We start from the raw sequence: 17,129 nt of genomic DNA on the forward strand, positions 1-17,129 counted from the left end.
CCATAAAACAGAAATATTCTCGGAAACTCGGAAAGTTTCTGCTCTCTATATGTCCACCAGCAAACAGATATCTTGTATGTCGACAATCTGTTTTACACGCGTAAATATAGATCTATATAAGATGACATTGCAAGAAGTCCTTGTAGTAGCCGGCTCTGCTTCGGTTTATGGCGCCTCTCTTCCGTAACGGGAAGTGTCGTCCGCATAAATTTCATCGTAGGCGAACCGCGACAGGTGAAAGACAGATGGGTCTCAGAAGGTCCATTATGTCACGATTCGAGTTCGAGCATTAGAAATACTGAAAACTTCATTTCGTGATGACAACCATGTTGCTATAAATCAAAGTCAGTTTCGATGTTCAGCACCTGACAAATATTTTACAAACATCGTAACCCGTAATACGTATTTCGAACATTTATCATATCAAGTGAAACTAAATCAGAACTAGGTAAATAATATTTATTAACGACAGAGAAAAGTATTCCGAGGTATATTAGAGATGTCAGATCCGGAACAATTAAATGCAACTTAAAGCGCGTTGAAACGCTGCATGTTCAGATTGGTTCGGTCGAAAAAGGAAACAATCGAGTCTTTCTTTTTCAACGACCTTAATTTTCGAGGGTTTAAGAAGGGCGTGTCTGGCGAAGAGACGCGCAATTAGTAATGAAAAAACGGTAATACGCGTTGGCACTTGTGTCATACGAGCAACGAGATCAGTCTCGAACGATCTGTTCAACTTTCGCTCCCTATATGGACTAGAGCCCCGACGAAGACGTTTCCCATCTTACTTTTATCAACTGCCCTTCCTTCTCTTTCTACCTGACTTCGTCTCTATGTATCTAGAACATTTTTTTCAATTGCATTTCAACCCCGGATTCGTCAAGCTGCCAAATTTATGAAGAATTTCTGTTATTGAAAAAGAGACACAACGGCGTAAGAAATATTAAAAAGCTTTGCAAATGCAGCAAAAGATTTATAAAACAGAAGATTATGTAGAGAAACAATGAAAATAATAATTTCTTTCTCAGAAACCACAGAAAGAATAAAAATATTGCAAATTTTCCAAACCTGTAGCGAAATACTTATAAATTTGTTGATTTTGTAAACAATCGATAAAAATAATGGATAAATAATGGTTTAGCATTCGATCACAAGGGGTGACCTCAATGTGGGCGTAAATTACGGAAATGTCGGTATTCAGGTCGAGGTTGTACTTCGAGATCATCTCTCATTAACAGGGTAAAGTTCTTTTGGACTCAAAACTTCGTGGCGTTTCTCTTTTCTTCTCCTATGGCTCTTCCAGCACGAGTTTGCGTTGGATATTTATACACGCACTCAGATTACGTGTTATCGAAGTCAGCAATAAAAGTTGCGTTTAGTAGCGTGAGATTTCAGAGTGCGTGTGGATAAGAGCAACGAATACATATTCAAGTTCTTGATGGCGCTATTCAAATGCACTCAAACGTAAAGAAAATATCAGAACGCTATTTAGCCATCTAATCCGTTTACTGTAAACGTTATTTCGTTTGTGAGGAAGAAATTAATATTTTTACATAGACTGATCAATTTCTGATTCGTTCTGAACCTGGTGAAGAAATACATAATATACACGGTTCATACAACTTGAGTTTCTATCCTATCTATGATCTCCATCTATAATACAAATAAGAGCAGTTCGTGTTCAGATAAGTAGATTCAGTCGGCAACAATCAGACACTGAACTTTCGCTCCATTAAATGGGGCTCTACTGTATTTCAAATTCCATGTTCTACATTCTCCAGCGAATCACTAGATTATTCAGACATAATGGAGAATGTAAGAAACATTTGTGGAATATTTAGAACTTTCCAATACCATGTAACAAGGACCTTATAATATTTTTCATTTAGAAATGCACGGTTAATCTTTTAGGATTTTGTTACCTGAAAATCTCAACTATATAGAAAGTTCTTTCTTTATGTTATTTTATTACTTCATACATTTTTGTCAAATTCTTAATTGTATCAATAATTTCGTGAGCCACTCTCTGTTTCCAACTTCTTCAACGTTTCTCAATTTATATTTTATTTCCAATTTTCATTCTTTTACAGCCTGATTACTACAGGGACGCAGCCCACTTCCGGCTGGTCGGCGAAGGACCTCAGTATCGGCTGGAGATACCGTACGCGAAACTCGACTTTACGGGAACGTATTCCGTAATAGCGCGGAACTGCCATGGGGAGGCCAAAGCCGTGATTTCTTTGCAGATCTACGCGAAAGGTAATGTTTAGCATTCGAAAGAAGCATGGACGATTTGCTTAGACGAAAGGATAATACATGTATCATGCTTTCAGGTCAAGGCAAAGAAGAGAAAATGAAGAAATCAGGGGTCACACACGGGTAAGTGGTACATATCTAGATTACTGCGTAGATAAATCCTGTTACATGACGCGGCACGTGCCAAATTCCGCCACGTTTTATGAAACAACGGCTAATATTGACTAATATCTCGATCGTATTTATTAAATGACGCTTGTGAATTTTGATTGGCAGAAAGGTGCTGACTTTGCCGATAGTTACGAGGGAGCTGCGAGATCTGAGATGTTGCGACGGCGATGCTGTTACCCTTGAATGCAAAGTACACGCTACTCCCGAGGCGCCATTGGTGCGTTGGGAACGTGGAGGAAAGGTAAATATTAATTGCTAACTAAGAAATATTTTCATATCTGGTTATGAAATTCACCGAATGGTATAATGTAAAACGAAAATTAAACTCTATAATACATATATATAAATGTAGTATAATATAATATAATAGTTAAATATTCATATACATCCGTATTTTTATGGATACTTTTATGCAATTTAAGAAATAGAATCTAAATAGAAATTTATGTCATCGTGTAAATTTGAAATTCATATAATTTTACTTTAAAGATGCATTTTGTATGTTTTCATATATTATACTGTACACTCTGTACATTTTTGTATATTTGAATTTCCTATAATTGCATAAACATTTGCAGTCTAATAATAACATTCCTTATACCACTTTATGCCATTATACATATAAGAAATTAGAGATATTCTATGTATCATTATTTCATTCTATACGAATTTAGAAATGTTCTATATATTCCATATATTGTTATTCCCTGTGTTAGAATTATGTAGCGCATATGAGATATTGTATTATATATGTGTTAATATCCCATTATACTGTATGAACTAATACTATAGTAATAATAATATTAAAGTACATATATAGAGAAAAATAAAGAAACTGCGAGTTCATATAAGATTATATCGTCTCTGTAATGATGATTCTTACTTGCTTGTAATATGCACATTCAGATTCTACAAATGGGTGGCGATTTCTCCGCTGACTTTGATGGAGAAACCGCGCGTCTGTGCATCCAACATGTTTATCCGGAAGACGAGGGCGAATACACATGCGTGGCATATAACGACCTTGGAAAAGCATTCACGTCAGCTTGCCTAATAGTGGATGGTAATTTCGTGTTTAATTCACGATCGTTTAATAAGGCAATATGGAAACGTCAAGTGATACAAATACGTGAAACCTTCGGTTTAAGTGTTATTCAATTACCACTGTATCTGCAAAGTAAATCGTGTCTCGAGTACAGCCAGATTCTGATTTTATTGAAGTTTCTCGCGATAAGAAACACGTTTGCTACCGACGTTCTTGAAATACGTGTCAGAAATATGAAAAGCTGCCTGTTTGTAAGTCATTTTGTTTAAATACGTTTTAGTGCCTGAAGGGAAAGAGAATGTTTTGAGCCAAAGATTAACGAGGCCCGCAGGACTTCTATCGGCCGGATCGACGCCGAGGTCGACGCCACGCTCAACACCGATCAGGAGTTTGTCTCCCGCAGTTTCGCGTAAGCGTAAAAAGAATAAATCGTGTGAAATAATAATAATAAGTTACTAATATAATAAAACAATAAACTTTCGGAAAGGTTTAACTCGTAATTGATAAAATGAAGTTTGTCAGACTCCTGCAATTTTTATTTCCATGATAACTTGTCGAGTGTTGTACATACAAGTACGTATTAATGGTATGATTTAACTAAAATAGTTACATAAGGATAATTTAAATAAAGTAATAACTATAATCCCATAATACTAACCTTTTTTTATTATTTTATGTATCCATCTTTGTCCTTTCAATTATTTATTCTCATCGTAGCAATTACGGATTAATTTAATTTTCCAAAATATATCTGGCCTAACAACAAAATTCACGTTAACTCAAACGATGGTGACCAAACTCTTGCTTTGAATGCTGAAAAAGAGAAGGTTTACGTCGCTTGTATCAATCAACTCTTTAAATTGGAAGAGAAATGTGACAAAATGGAACAATTACAGATGGTCGAGAATTAAGGTCTCCGCAGCTTCTTCCACGAAGTAGGTCGATGTCAAGACGGCCAAAGATCAGTCCACCGAAATTTTACGCAGTTCCGCACAATCGCGTGGTCGAGGAAGGGGAAACCGTGCGATTCCAATGTGCTGTAGTTGGCCACCCGTCACCATGGGTGAAATGGGACAAAAATGGCATAATTGTCACGCCGACTGCTAGAATCTCGATAAAGGAAAGAGACGACGTAAAGATATTGGAAATCGTCGAAGTGACCCAAGAAGACGCAGGACTGTACAGAGTGATCGTGGAGAATGATTATGGTCGTATCGAAGCCAGTGCCCGCCTGGAAATAATTAGTATGTAAATTGAGATTATATTTTATCGTATTCTTTAAATTACGGCAAACTTGCTGATATGACATTATCAGATAAATTAACAATTTTCTACTCAAATATATCGCAACTACGTAGTCACGTAATTGTGATGTGTATACGTTAATTTAAGTTACAAGAAAAATGAGCATTTCCTTTTTACACAAACATTCGAAAAACTGAATGGGATTACCTGTTATTTCATTTTTACAATTTTGATAATTTGTTCAAAAAGATCGTCAATTACTTGGGTCGGTTGCCAGAACAATCAGAACTAGGAGCGCATCGCCTAGAACGTATCCATCTTTTAGCCGAAGCCTCTTAGACACAACTAGCAGAATAAACGGAAGATTATATCTCGATTGCGGTATTAGAGGAACGCCTAGTCTAACACCAACGTGGTTCAGGTAAAACAAAGAAAGTTCCCTTCTGCGACATTATTACATAATCATTTTTGTCAAAGTCTTCCAATGCACAATTATGTCTGAACAATTGCCATTTTTTTACAAGTACAGATTTTTTGAGCTTTTTCTGTGATTTATCTATTTCTGATTCGTTTAGATTTAGAGATGCATTTTATCTTTTTAGGCGTGTTTCATGTAGCAAATAACGTAATCATAAATCTCGGAGCGTCTAAAAGGTCTTACGACAATAGCCGATCATCTAACGATTTGTGTATCGAGCTCGAATCCTGTAGAACTTTTCACAGAATTTATTACACTTTACTCATTTAGAATAGGACTTCCTCTGTTCCTATTTCAAAGACAAATCGCGTCGACGGAAGAGAGGAAGCTTTAAAAACTCGTAGCATAGTTTCCATGTTGTGTTTACGTATCTAATTTATAATTGCAATTTATTCAAAGCATAAAGTATCAAAGGATCAAATTTCCAGAAATGGACGCCCGTTGGAACGATCGATTCGAGTAAAAAGGTACTTCGATGGGACAACTGCGAAAGTCGAAATTTTGAAAGTGAAAGCGAGCGACGCGGGTGAGTACACCTGCGTGGCAACGAACGTCCTTGGTTCTACAAAGAATTCTTGTCAGGTAAATAATCTTAGACATACGCTAACCACGTGGCATAGACATATGCTTCTGGATTCTATTCGTTTCTCAACTCGACATTACCGTCTTGCAATGGGAAATAATTATTTTCGTAATTGTTTCTTCGATAACAGGTGACCGTTCTTGATTCTCATAATCCGTCTACGTGCGACAAAGATCCACCGAAATTCTTACAATCTCTTCCAGAAGAATCGATTGTCATGGAAGGTCACTGTTACGAACTACAGGCGAGACTTGCGGGTATAGTAAACATAAAAATAATGTTAGCTCAACGAACAGTATAAGTTAGCACTTATCGTAAACTATTGTATAATTTTTGTTGCTTTCCATCTTTTGTCACGAGCTTCTTCTAAAGCCAAACTAAGCAACTCCATTTTTCTTTTTTTTTTTTTTTTTGTAAATTTCTTTTCATTTCCTGATTGCATATGATTAACGTTCAATTTCTCAAAAAAAGAATTATTTGTTTCTATAAGTTTATTTATCGCTGGGAGATATAGTAAATAATCGCAAACTCCAAACTAAATTAGTGTCGTGAGTTTTCTCTATTTCTCAATTTATGGAGTCGACCGGTGCAACTTCTGAGCAACTACATCTCCCGTGAATTCTTTCGACTTTTAAGGGATGAAATCAATTGCGTCGATTAATATAAATGGTTGATTATATAATTCAACGAGCATTAAATCATGTTTTTCAGGTACACCGCCTTTTTCGGTGACTTGGTTAAAGGATGGTCGTGAGATACCTGACAACGATTACCATAAATACGTCATATATGGTGACGGTGGCGTCGCACTAAGATTATCCAATGTTTGTCCACAAGATGCTGGCGAGTATACTTGCCTCGTTCGCAATAATTTCGGAGAGGTGTCTAGCAACGGCCTGTTTGCTGTTCAAGGTACATTCCTATCAATAAAATTTATTTTTAGAAAAATTTTACTGTTCCACACTTATAGACAAGATATCTTAAGACTATACCTTGAATTTTTGTCCAAATTCATATTTTTAAGAAGATATTTAAAACAGTAAAACTTCGTTTGAAAATTCTTTTACCTATCAAGTATACAAAGCACTATACTTTGGATGTTTTACATATTTTTTCATATTATGCGTAGTCTATGTAATTTTGCACTTTCAAATTTCCTATAAACAGATAAAATGACGCGATTTAATTCATGCAATATTTCAGACCTATGTCTCGTCCTTTTTATTAGTCTTTTAATATTTTCTATACGTTTCCTTTAAAGTTTCACCTATGTAACAACTTATAATCTCGATACAAAGGTGTTAAAAAGTATTTTACTTTGTGCACAAGATTACAAAGGTATTCCGAAATTGGCGCCCCAGTTCACGAAAACTCCTGTGTCGGTCATTACACCGAAAGGTGAGACTGCCTGTTTCTGTGCTCGGGTGCAATGTGGAAAACCCATGGAAATCACGTGGACGATCAATGGAAAGGACATCAGAGAAAATTCAAGGTGCAAGGTGCGTCAACTCGTCTAATTTAAGAAACTTCGTTTATCAGTTTTGTAATTTGTTAATTTCATTCGCTATTAACTTCTCATTTGTAATATCGTATTTCTGGTTTTACATTTAGATTGAAAGAGACGATAACGTTAGCATTCTTAGGATACACGATGTACAACCGCGAGATATCGGTGAGATTCGATGCACCGCATCCGTGACTGGTAAAGGACCGTCGATTAGTTGCACAGCAGAACTACGATTGCAGCGAACGGTACAGAATTTCGAAGAATCGAGACGTCACGATACGCTGGAAACTAACAACGAAAAGCCACCAAAGGCTATTAACTGTAGCCGTAACAATTCTGTGCGAAAGACAAGAAGAGACATTCTCTCTTCCCCTCGAAATCAATTACACGAGTCTCCTATGCGAATCAGATCATCCTCGTTGCCTCTCAGATCTACTTCAAGTTCTAAACAACTGTCTCCTGCACCCGCGAGAAAGAATATTCTTCAAAGTCCGTTACTCGATACCAGGAAGACACTGACGACCAACAAAACGAATAAAAGAAAAGTTCGCGGCTCGAAAAAGTTGGAACGTAAAGTTACTCAACAAGTGCGCTACAAATCGAGTGAACACAAGATTTCGTCGTCTTCAGACGAGGAAGAAGCAAAGGATATTTGTAAAGAAAAATCTTCTGAAGTATCGAACGAAAAGATATCAAAATTAGTTGAAAACAAAGAAGAATGTATAACGAGTTCAACAGAGGTTTCTGATCCGTGTAAGACTGGTAACAATGCGAAACAAATTCAAGATAACTATAATAAACACGATAATACACCTATAATATGCATGGAAAGTGCTCTGCAAGAGTTGGAGGAGGATTCGATTGTAAGGAAGGAAGAAATCGTGACGAAAGAGGAGGAGAAAGTTACTATTAGGTCGGAGGAACTCGTGGCTGCCAGTATCGTAAAGGTACCGGCTGACGTCACAGTTTTCCGCGGAAACAGAGTAGTCCTCAGGGTCACGTATCGAGGTCATCCGGAACCAGTCGTCAAGTGGCTTCGAGCAGTGAGTATCATTTATATCTTCGGTCAGATTCTCCCGTCAAAACGTCAAACTTTGTTTAATGTAGTTCGAGAACAAAATACAAGAAGTTTTTTGTCCTCCGTGTGATTAAAGACGCTACTGTTACGAAACAAGAGAATCTTTGTTCGTACGATATCGTTCGTCAATTAGATGAAATCGGTATATTGTGACTCCCGGAACGAAGTATTTGGATACTAATACGAAAGAATTTAAACAGTCATAAGATCTTTCATGAGTGTATCAAGTGTGGTATATACGAAAAATTTTGAAATTTTATTGGCATTAGAATGAGATACGATTGAAGTATATTGGTCAAGTTTGAACGAAATCCGAAGATGTATCCAAAGGTTACAAAATTGCCAATGTAAATTCACAGAACTCACAAAGGCATATAAACTATCGATGATGTAATATTTTTATCGATATTTTATTAATAAATTTCAATAAATTTCAAATTTAGCGAGATAACGTTGATTATATGTTAATTATATGGTCAGAGGCAAATATTCTACGAAATTTATGTTCAATATGTAGTCATGTGTGTACGATAAACATAATTATGATAATCTTATCTCATTATTAGACTTCGAACACACAGTGTTTTCATACATTAACGGGAATATTGTTAAATGTGCTAGAAATGCGCATACAATGAAAAAATACATAATATATTTAAAAACATTTAAAAACAAAGTATTTGTTACGACGTCAAGGAGATAACAAAATGTTTATTTAGTCTTCGTTCCTTTACTTGCGCATAAGAGTATGAATTTCCGCAACTGATTACAATACTGATTATAATAAAGTTTCGCTATATTTACGCAAATTTTCTGTAATAGACATCCGAATACTTGCATGAGTCACTATATGTTCAAAACACGATACTAATATCAAGCTCAAATTTACCTTAACAAGGCCTAATTGTACGTTAATAAAAATTGCATCTTCAATGCCGTATTTAATTTCGTGTAATCATGTACAATCGCTTGCGGTTATGTAGATATAGTAACTTACGAATTCATATATAGTCATGTCATAGTTATATACATGCATGGGAATCGTTCATAAGCACCTATCAGTCAGTTGTAATCGTCCATCTCTGATCACGTTCAATCAAGCGCTTAATCGAGAATTTTGATTAAAGGGTCGAGAGTTGACTGCAAACAAAAAGACTGCTATTACCTACGGCGGTGGAGTGTCCTGCTTAATATCGGACGATGTGACCGCCGATAATGCCGGAAAATATGAAGTGTCCGTGGAAAATAAACTGGGAAAGGACCGACGGTGTTTCAGCGTTGCTGTTGAAGGTACGTACGTGACAAAGAAATATTAACACTTTCACTACCGACCGATAGCCGATTTATCGGTTTTTGTCGCCAACGCTTACCGACCGATAGCCTATTAATCGGCATTTTGTCGCCAACAATCTTTCTCATTATTTGAGCAGTAATTTGTTATTTAGTACTAAGGTACCTTGCTCAGTTGTGTCAGTTGCATTGCTTTGTAAGCTCCCACAGTTTTATACCAATTTGAAAAACTTACCGTTCGCGATGAACGAAAAGAATGGTATTGGAGAGTCTAAACCGAAACAGAGCCGGCGCCAGGGAGAATCTGCGCCTGAGCTGCCGATCGGATGTTCGTATGCTGTTGAACCGCTAGCGGTTAGTCAAGTGTTAAAATTGATGAACGAGCACTGCTACCTATGTACGAACGATGAGATACAAGCTATTGTGAAAAAAATTACGTTGGCATTACGTAAATGTAGCCTCAAATAGAGATGGAACACTTGTTCAAATTACGTACATAAAGAAGAGCCACAAACACTAGAAGACCATTTGTATTTACAAAGTTTTGAAGCGAGCGGTGTTACATCACTCGTTTAAATTCCCGATATCTTATACTGCAATAAACGCCCGTTAATATGTGTGCGCGTAGCATAAAAGTAAGTATACAACAATACGAATCAGTGTTTTCATTTGCGAACTTTATGAAACTAAGAATAGTTTATGCTATCAGCAACATTAGTAAGAGCAAGAAATTCTACCTGTCCATTAAATAGAAGGAAATAGTTACTTCTTTGGAGCGAGTGCATTAAGCGGAAACGTTTTTACCGACGCGATCAAACTGCTGCACATTTCTAATTAATACGTGAAAGTACGTGACTCAGTGAGACAAAAATTTAGAAAATTCATCGAAGTATGAGAAATCGTAGAAATCTTCGACCGAATTAACTTAATTATATTGAAACAGTTGTCTCAAATGATTTCAGAGTTTGTCTCTTGCGAAAGTGTTAAAAATTCGTAAAAGTTTAAGCAGACAAGTAATCCTAGAATCACTGTACAGAATCAACTATTTCCACTGATTTCCGAACCTGTTGCATTTCTTGAAAAAATATACGAATGCAGAAACAAAAGGCGAGAAATCTTAAGAAATTTCGATTAAATTTATTTAATCATCTCCATTAATTTCCAAGCTTACCATGTTTCATAGACATTAAAGAGGCAAATAATTCTCTGATCTTTTTTATTTTTCACCAATTTAGAAGGTTATAGCATTCGTTAGAAAACACGTAAAATTGATAGAAGTAAAAAAGACGAGAAGTCGTAAGAACTTTCGACTGAATTAAATCAACGATTTCGATTAATTTCTATCGCATTTCCTGGTGTCTTCAAACGCAATTTAGAACGAAACATCCATTGTTCCACGTGCGTAAGCGCGTGTCACACGGTCCAGTTCCGCTTCTTATGTACAAGGCAGACGACAGTCTCACGTGACGTGTCGCGCAATAATTCCTTCTTTCCTCGTTTCTTCTTCCATCCCCACCATTTGCTTCGTCTACTCTTCCTCTTTCCTTGAGATCACGATGAAACGAACCAGTGCTGAAAAAGTGCGTGCGCGTCATGGCAGCGTTGTGCAAGACGAGAGTTGTGTAGAATACTTCGCGACGCCGAGAATACAAAGAAATTTTTCACGTCACACTTTCGCCGAATATTTTAAACAATTTCCAAAATTCATTAACAGTGTTTCTTTCTGTCGAGTGATCGCAAGGAAAAGGACGACACTCGAAGAGCAATGGGTAATGGCGAATTATTTACTACTAATTGTCAAGCGAGTGAACGTATTGCAAAATGTTGTATGAAATTGTCATAATAAACGAGTGTCAGTGCATGTAGCGTAAAGACAACACTTTAAAGCGTGCAACTTTGTTGTAAAGTTCTTTCATAAATCTTATGAAAACGAATAATTCATGTTTACGTATCACGTTACGTTTATGTATCTACAATATATGTAGATACACGGATTGATGACTTTTTAGCTTCAAGACATTTTGATTCCATATGATTGTTAATGAGACCCGTCCGAAGAAAAACAGTTTAAGCGGTTCTTGTTTATAATTTCAAATGGACTGTTGAACATGACGCCCTTGAAACATTCTTTGACGGCGAATGAGTTTGAAAAAACTAGCCGACTTAAAAATAAATAATACACAGGCGACACGTGTTCTGATTGTCAGTTACTTTCAACAAACCGTTATACCGAAGGCTCTACTTACAAGTTTCTAATATTTAAAGTAAAAATTATAAAATATAAAACTAAGTACAAACACTATACAATAGTATAGTATAGCATAGTATAGTATAGGTACAGTAACGGATAAACAAAAGTTTAAAACTGATATATAATGGATTTTAATAACTTTTGTTCTACGCATTTTTCACTATGTTCGTAATAGTCATTTACTTTTGACATGGATTATATTTATTCGTTGCTTTTATTAAATGTAAGTCCATTGTGTAAAATTATGTACTGTCTCTTAAATATTTTATAAACGTTACAAACATTTATATCATAACATTTATATCATAACTTATAGACGACAATGAACATTCATTGTCTACTAAAACAAAATACTATGATTTCACAAGAATTGTAAAGGTTCGCAAATCTATTTCACAGGTCCACCAGACCCGCCAGCGAGTGTTCCAAACATATGCTGTTCTACAGGGGCAACGACCATTAATTGGCGATCGTCTCCCTACGACGGTGGTTGCACGGTTACCGGTTATACCGTGGAAATGAACCGTGCCGATGAAAACACTTGGATGACGATCGCAGAATCCTGTCTTTCGTTGAGTCTCACGCTACCAGCTGTTGGAACAGACACCGTGGTACCTGGTGAAAGATATCGTTTCCGCGTAAGAGCTGAAAACATACATGGGGTTAGCGAACCTGGAGAGGAATCTGAATTTGTTCGAATTCCGAAACAAGGGGAAACGTGTTTGCAAGACGACGAAGACGGTAAATATGTAGTTATAAAAGATGATGATAGCACATATACAGCCAAGGAGAAAAATAAATAGGCAGATATGATCAAGCAGACAGGAAGTTGGTATTATGGAAGTTTAATAAAACTACACAGTACTAAGTTTTATTTATTATATCCTTGTAGTACACAGATTATTTAGTAAATAATTCAAATTAATACTTACATGTTTATGTAAAGAAGTTGCAGTTAACGCAATTTCGTTGATATTTATTTCCACTACCTGTCCACTTATCTTTGTCTCTGACTACATTTTGCAAACTTGTTGCAGCTCACAAGTTATTAAATTTCAATCACGCTCTCGCTTTGACACATAAAAAGTTTGATATTTTAACGAAATCTCTATGAAAAGATTGAGACGAAAAATCACGCATATCGATAACGATTATTTTACTTTTTCCTCGAGCTTATGAAATTTGAAAATGATAAAGAAATACGAGTGAGCTGAGAAACGATTCAAAGTATACAAGTATTAAGTATTTTGTATGTAACGAAGAAAATCCATAAAACATTTCACATTTCCAGAATTCAAGCCACCGTTCGAAGCTCGAATAGTGGAAATGGAAGATGGACAATTGTTTAATCATCGATACGAAATATTGGAGGAATTGGGCAAAGGTCGATATGGAACTGTACGGAGGGTGGTGGAGAAATCTTCAGGTACGAGCTTCGCGGCAAAATTTGTCAGGACCATCAAAACGAAGGATCGAGAGCAAGTTCGAGAGGAAATTAGAATCATGAACATGCTGCGACATCCAAAACTCCTCCTTTTGGCGGCTGCTTTCGAGAGTCCTCGAGAAATCACGATGGTTACGGAGTAGTAAGCTTCCATATTAAAATAAAAAATATATTTATCCGTTTATAGAAACGTTAAAAAATAATTTGATTCGTAAAACGTTATATTCCTTAGTATTTCTGGTGGCGAACTTTTCGAGAGAGTTGTTGCTGACGATTTTACTCTGACCGAAAGAGACAGTATACTGTTCATGAAACAAATTTGCGAGGGTGTCGAATATATGCATCAGAATAAAGTGGTGCACTTGGACCTGAAGGTAAGGAAAGGTGCCATTTGTTTAGTTGAAACCTTGAACATTGATATAGATTTTACTGTTCTAAAATTATTTAAAAATTATTACTATATTACCGTAAATTATATTAATTACATTAAGTATAAGTAATTTAATAATTACGCTATCTCACAGAATTAAAAAATCGCTAAATTTTGAGGGAAAAATTGTTCGAACTGCTGTAACATAAATTATTATTCAAATTATGCTAAAATTATTTTATTAATTTTCTTTAGTTAATACAAATGAATTTCTTGCAGCCGGAGAACATAATGTGTCGAACACGAACTTCCCATCAAATAAAACTCATCGATTTTGGTCTAGCACAGACACTCAAACCAGACACACCGATCAGAGTCCTTTTCGGCACACCAGAATTCATTCCACCAGAAATAATAAGTTACGAACCGATCGGTACCGAATCGGACATGTGGAGCGTCGGTGTAATATGTTACGTTCTGTAAGCGATTAAAATACGTAATTGCACTCTTTACAAGTTTATTATATAATTAACAACGTCGTAAATGCTCAGCTTAACCGGTTTATCACCATTCATGGGCGACAATGACGCCGAGACCTTCGCCAACATTACTCGAGCTGACTACGACCTGGAAGATGAGGCCTTCGATGCGATTTCCAACGACGCTAAGGACTTCATCAGCAGCCTACTTGTCAAACGGAAGGAGTACGCGTTTGATAAATATACTAGCTACAGCCTTTACACTGTACAATTAGCTTTTTCAATTGGCGTGAAATACCAACTTCGCGTTAGAGGAAAGATAAATTCTTCAATATTCATTTGTTTCTATACTCTTCTGAACTAATTTTTTCCACGCAACTTGGGCATACTCGTCGTTGCATATAATGTGACAGCGAAGGAGAATATGTAAATTTTTGGAAAAAAACTACAAGTAAATTATAAAACCAAATTCGACAATGATTTACGATTGAATTTACCGTGCAAATGTATAGATACTACGGTGTAAAGGTTGAAAATTATTCCTATGTTGCTTACATTAGAATATTACAAGTGGAAATTACGAATGGAAACTTCGAACAAGGCTCTGAAATGCATTTAACATATTTTAGGCAAAAACAGTTTTTATATTACACCTTAAGCTTTTACGTCCATAAGTTTCAAACATCTGACGTGCTTCTTGTATTCGATATTATTTACACGACCTTCTAACGAAATATCTGCAATCTGTGTGTACTAAAACGATCGACAAGGATTGTAGAATCATACTTTACTACTGATTCAACTGCGTCCAAAATGTTCTATAAATTCTTAATCGAGGTTTCTATGTAATTAATTTATTATGGTTATAGATCGCGAATGTCGGCGAGACAATGTTTGGAACATGCTTGGATGGCGCAACACGCGGAAGCCATGAGTAGGATAGCTTTGCCGACAGAAAAGCTGAAGAAATTCATCGTACGAAGAAAGTGGCAGGTAAGAATTAATAATTCGATACTCGTTACTTTACATATTTTTCATATCGTTCGTCATTGTGATAGATTGCAATGTGTTTTGAGCTTGTTTGAAAACGATAAGTAATTTACGATTTACGGTAAGTAATTTGATACTAATATCTGAAAACAGTATTAATCTTTTCAAAGAACAAAGACGAATATAATTTCTCCTAAAACCGTGAAATTGATGTATCGAGAAATTCTTTCACGTACAGTTGATATACTCATAACAAAAACGTTCCCTGTCAAATTTTTCGACTTTTCAGATAACAATACATTCCAGTAGTCGAAAAGAAAATCCACAACGTGGTCGAATTAATATTATAAAGATTGATTAATGTCTTGATTTATCGTCGAATGAAAGCTAATAAATTCAATAGAAACAACATTTGTTATGAGATCCATAAATTTATAATTACGACTCAGCAATACCTTTACAGCAATTGTGTAATATGATGAATATCTTGCTAGAGAAAAGAAAAAACAAGTTTATCAAAACGAAATGGAAGATATTAAAGTATCCTTTTGCTCTCTTGGAAAAAGACAAACCTGGACGAGGATCGGTTTTGTTATGAGCAATTCGATTAAATTATTCTAATTATGCGACCCTTTTTTATTCGAAAAGGAATTATTTTGTTTTTATCAAAACTAATCACAAAAATTCGATACCATAGTTGCCACTAATCTAAGCATGGATTTGATCGTGTTGCGTGTGTGTGCGCTTCTGTTTGTTACGATAGAAAACAGGAAATGCCATTCGTGCACTGGGAAGGATGGCGATACTTTCAGCGAACAGCAGACGAAGTCCAACAGCGACCGCAGAATCCTCGCCAACCTCGGATCCCTCGAATCCCATTGAATCGCCACGAATGATCGATTTTGACGTTTCATCGGACGAACAAAAGTCATGTGACATTGACGACGCGATAGAAAAGAATAACGGGAGCACGAGTGAGCTAGATACTCGAGAAAGAAACCTGTATTCGTTCTGTTATAAGACAAAGATGAACATCTCGCCAGAGGAAACGTTAGACCCGTCTCCAAAGAAAGAAACACGCGTATCGTCGGACCTTGACGAGTCGTCATTGAAAAATGAACCGACAACGGATCACGTGGGATCGTGTTCTCAGAGAAATGGATCCGGAGGGACCCGAGAAACTGATACAGTTGAGGAAACTGAGGGCCAGAACGAAGTTCAGTCAGAGGAACTGCTTCCTATGGAGAGAATCGAAGAGGAAACCGAAATTGTGACGCGATGTCAGGTCGAGGAGCGCACCTTGATAACCGAAGAAATTTCGATTTTGACGAGTGTAACCGTGGAAGGAAAAAGTTTGATCGACTTCAATGACAAATCGGAATCTTATCAGGATTTACTTTGGGATGAGGTTACTACAAAATCAACGATCAGTGATGAGATTAATTCTCCGGAAATAATGACTTCAGAATGCAAACAAAACTCGACTTGGAACGTCGAAGAGAAGACGGTCAGTGAGGATACAGTTATGGAAATAGACAAGGAATTGAAGCAGAAGACGGACCGAGAATCGAGTGTAAACTCGCAGAAGTCGCGTCGGGTTTTCAGAGGCGACTCGCGAGATTCTGGGATCGGGGATTGTATTTCCAATTTATCCGCGTCTTCGCAACAAGTGAACGAACTGGGTATTTCGTCGATTAAGGAAGAGGAGGCGGACAACGAAAATAATAGCGGCAACCTTAAAAACGTGTTACAAAAGGTGGAGCAATTTGAAAGTCGTAGGACATCGCTCGAGGAAATCAGCGAAATGTCAGACGCAGGAAACACTGAAGTTTCGGACCCAAAGAAACATACCAAAGGAAGTATCGAGGTAGCTACACTGAGTGGTGTGACTAAAGCTTCGCGTGAAATTAATCGACAGCATGAAGGTGTGTTCAATAAATAA

At 36.6% G+C, this 17,129-nt stretch overlaps 1 protein-coding gene and 1 long non-coding RNA gene across 5 annotated transcripts in view; one reads left to right on the top strand and one right to left on the bottom strand.

The window, feature by feature from the left end:
- Nucleotides 1–17,129, top strand: part of LOC126924933 (titin homolog) — a 75,321-nt gene that overhangs the window by 57,050 nt on the left and 1,142 nt on the right. For both annotated transcript variants that reach the window (XM_050740378.1, XM_050741185.1), the window contains 20 exons: nt 2,091–2,259; nt 2,334–2,379; nt 2,533–2,668; nt 3,334–3,490; nt 3,753–3,881; nt 4,369–4,716; nt 4,967–5,138; nt 5,624–5,777; nt 5,909–6,035; nt 6,490–6,690; nt 7,108–7,277; nt 7,390–8,328; nt 9,491–9,653; nt 12,304–12,645; nt 13,196–13,490; nt 13,581–13,722; nt 13,998–14,197; nt 14,270–14,422; nt 15,067–15,190; nt 15,951–17,112. In XM_050740378.1, the coding sequence (XP_050596335.1) occupies nt 2,091–2,259; nt 2,334–2,379; nt 2,533–2,668; nt 3,334–3,490; nt 3,753–3,881; nt 4,369–4,716; nt 4,967–5,138; nt 5,624–5,777; nt 5,909–6,035; nt 6,490–6,690; nt 7,108–7,277; nt 7,390–8,328; nt 9,491–9,653; nt 12,304–12,645; nt 13,196–13,490; nt 13,581–13,722; nt 13,998–14,197; nt 14,270–14,422; nt 15,067–15,190; nt 15,951–17,112 (5,329 nt within the window). The remainder of the gene's footprint in view (nt 1–2,090; nt 2,260–2,333; nt 2,380–2,532; nt 2,669–3,333; nt 3,491–3,752; nt 3,882–4,368; nt 4,717–4,966; nt 5,139–5,623; nt 5,778–5,908; nt 6,036–6,489; nt 6,691–7,107; nt 7,278–7,389; nt 8,329–9,490; nt 9,654–12,303; nt 12,646–13,195; nt 13,491–13,580; nt 13,723–13,997; nt 14,198–14,269; nt 14,423–15,066; nt 15,191–15,950; nt 17,113–17,129) is intronic.
- Nucleotides 6,169–10,263, bottom strand: LOC126916265 (uncharacterized). 3 transcript variants are annotated; one of them, XR_007710519.1, is made up of 4 exons: nt 10,150–10,263; nt 9,889–10,046; nt 6,771–6,935; nt 6,169–6,698 (listed from the first exon to the last, which is right to left on the bottom strand). It is a non-coding gene; the product is annotated as an uncharacterized LOC126916265 (long non-coding RNA). The 3 variants fall into 3 exon arrangements; XR_007710529.1 differs by having other exon boundaries at nt 9,889–10,071; XR_007710515.1 differs by lacking the exon at nt 10,150–10,263 and having other exon boundaries at nt 9,889–10,117.

Source organism: Bombus affinis, chromosome 1 (genome assembly GCF_024516045.1).
Source record: "Bombus affinis isolate iyBomAffi1 chromosome 1, iyBomAffi1.2, whole genome shotgun sequence".
Taxonomy (NCBI): Eukaryota; Metazoa; Arthropoda; class Insecta; order Hymenoptera; family Apidae; genus Bombus; species Bombus affinis.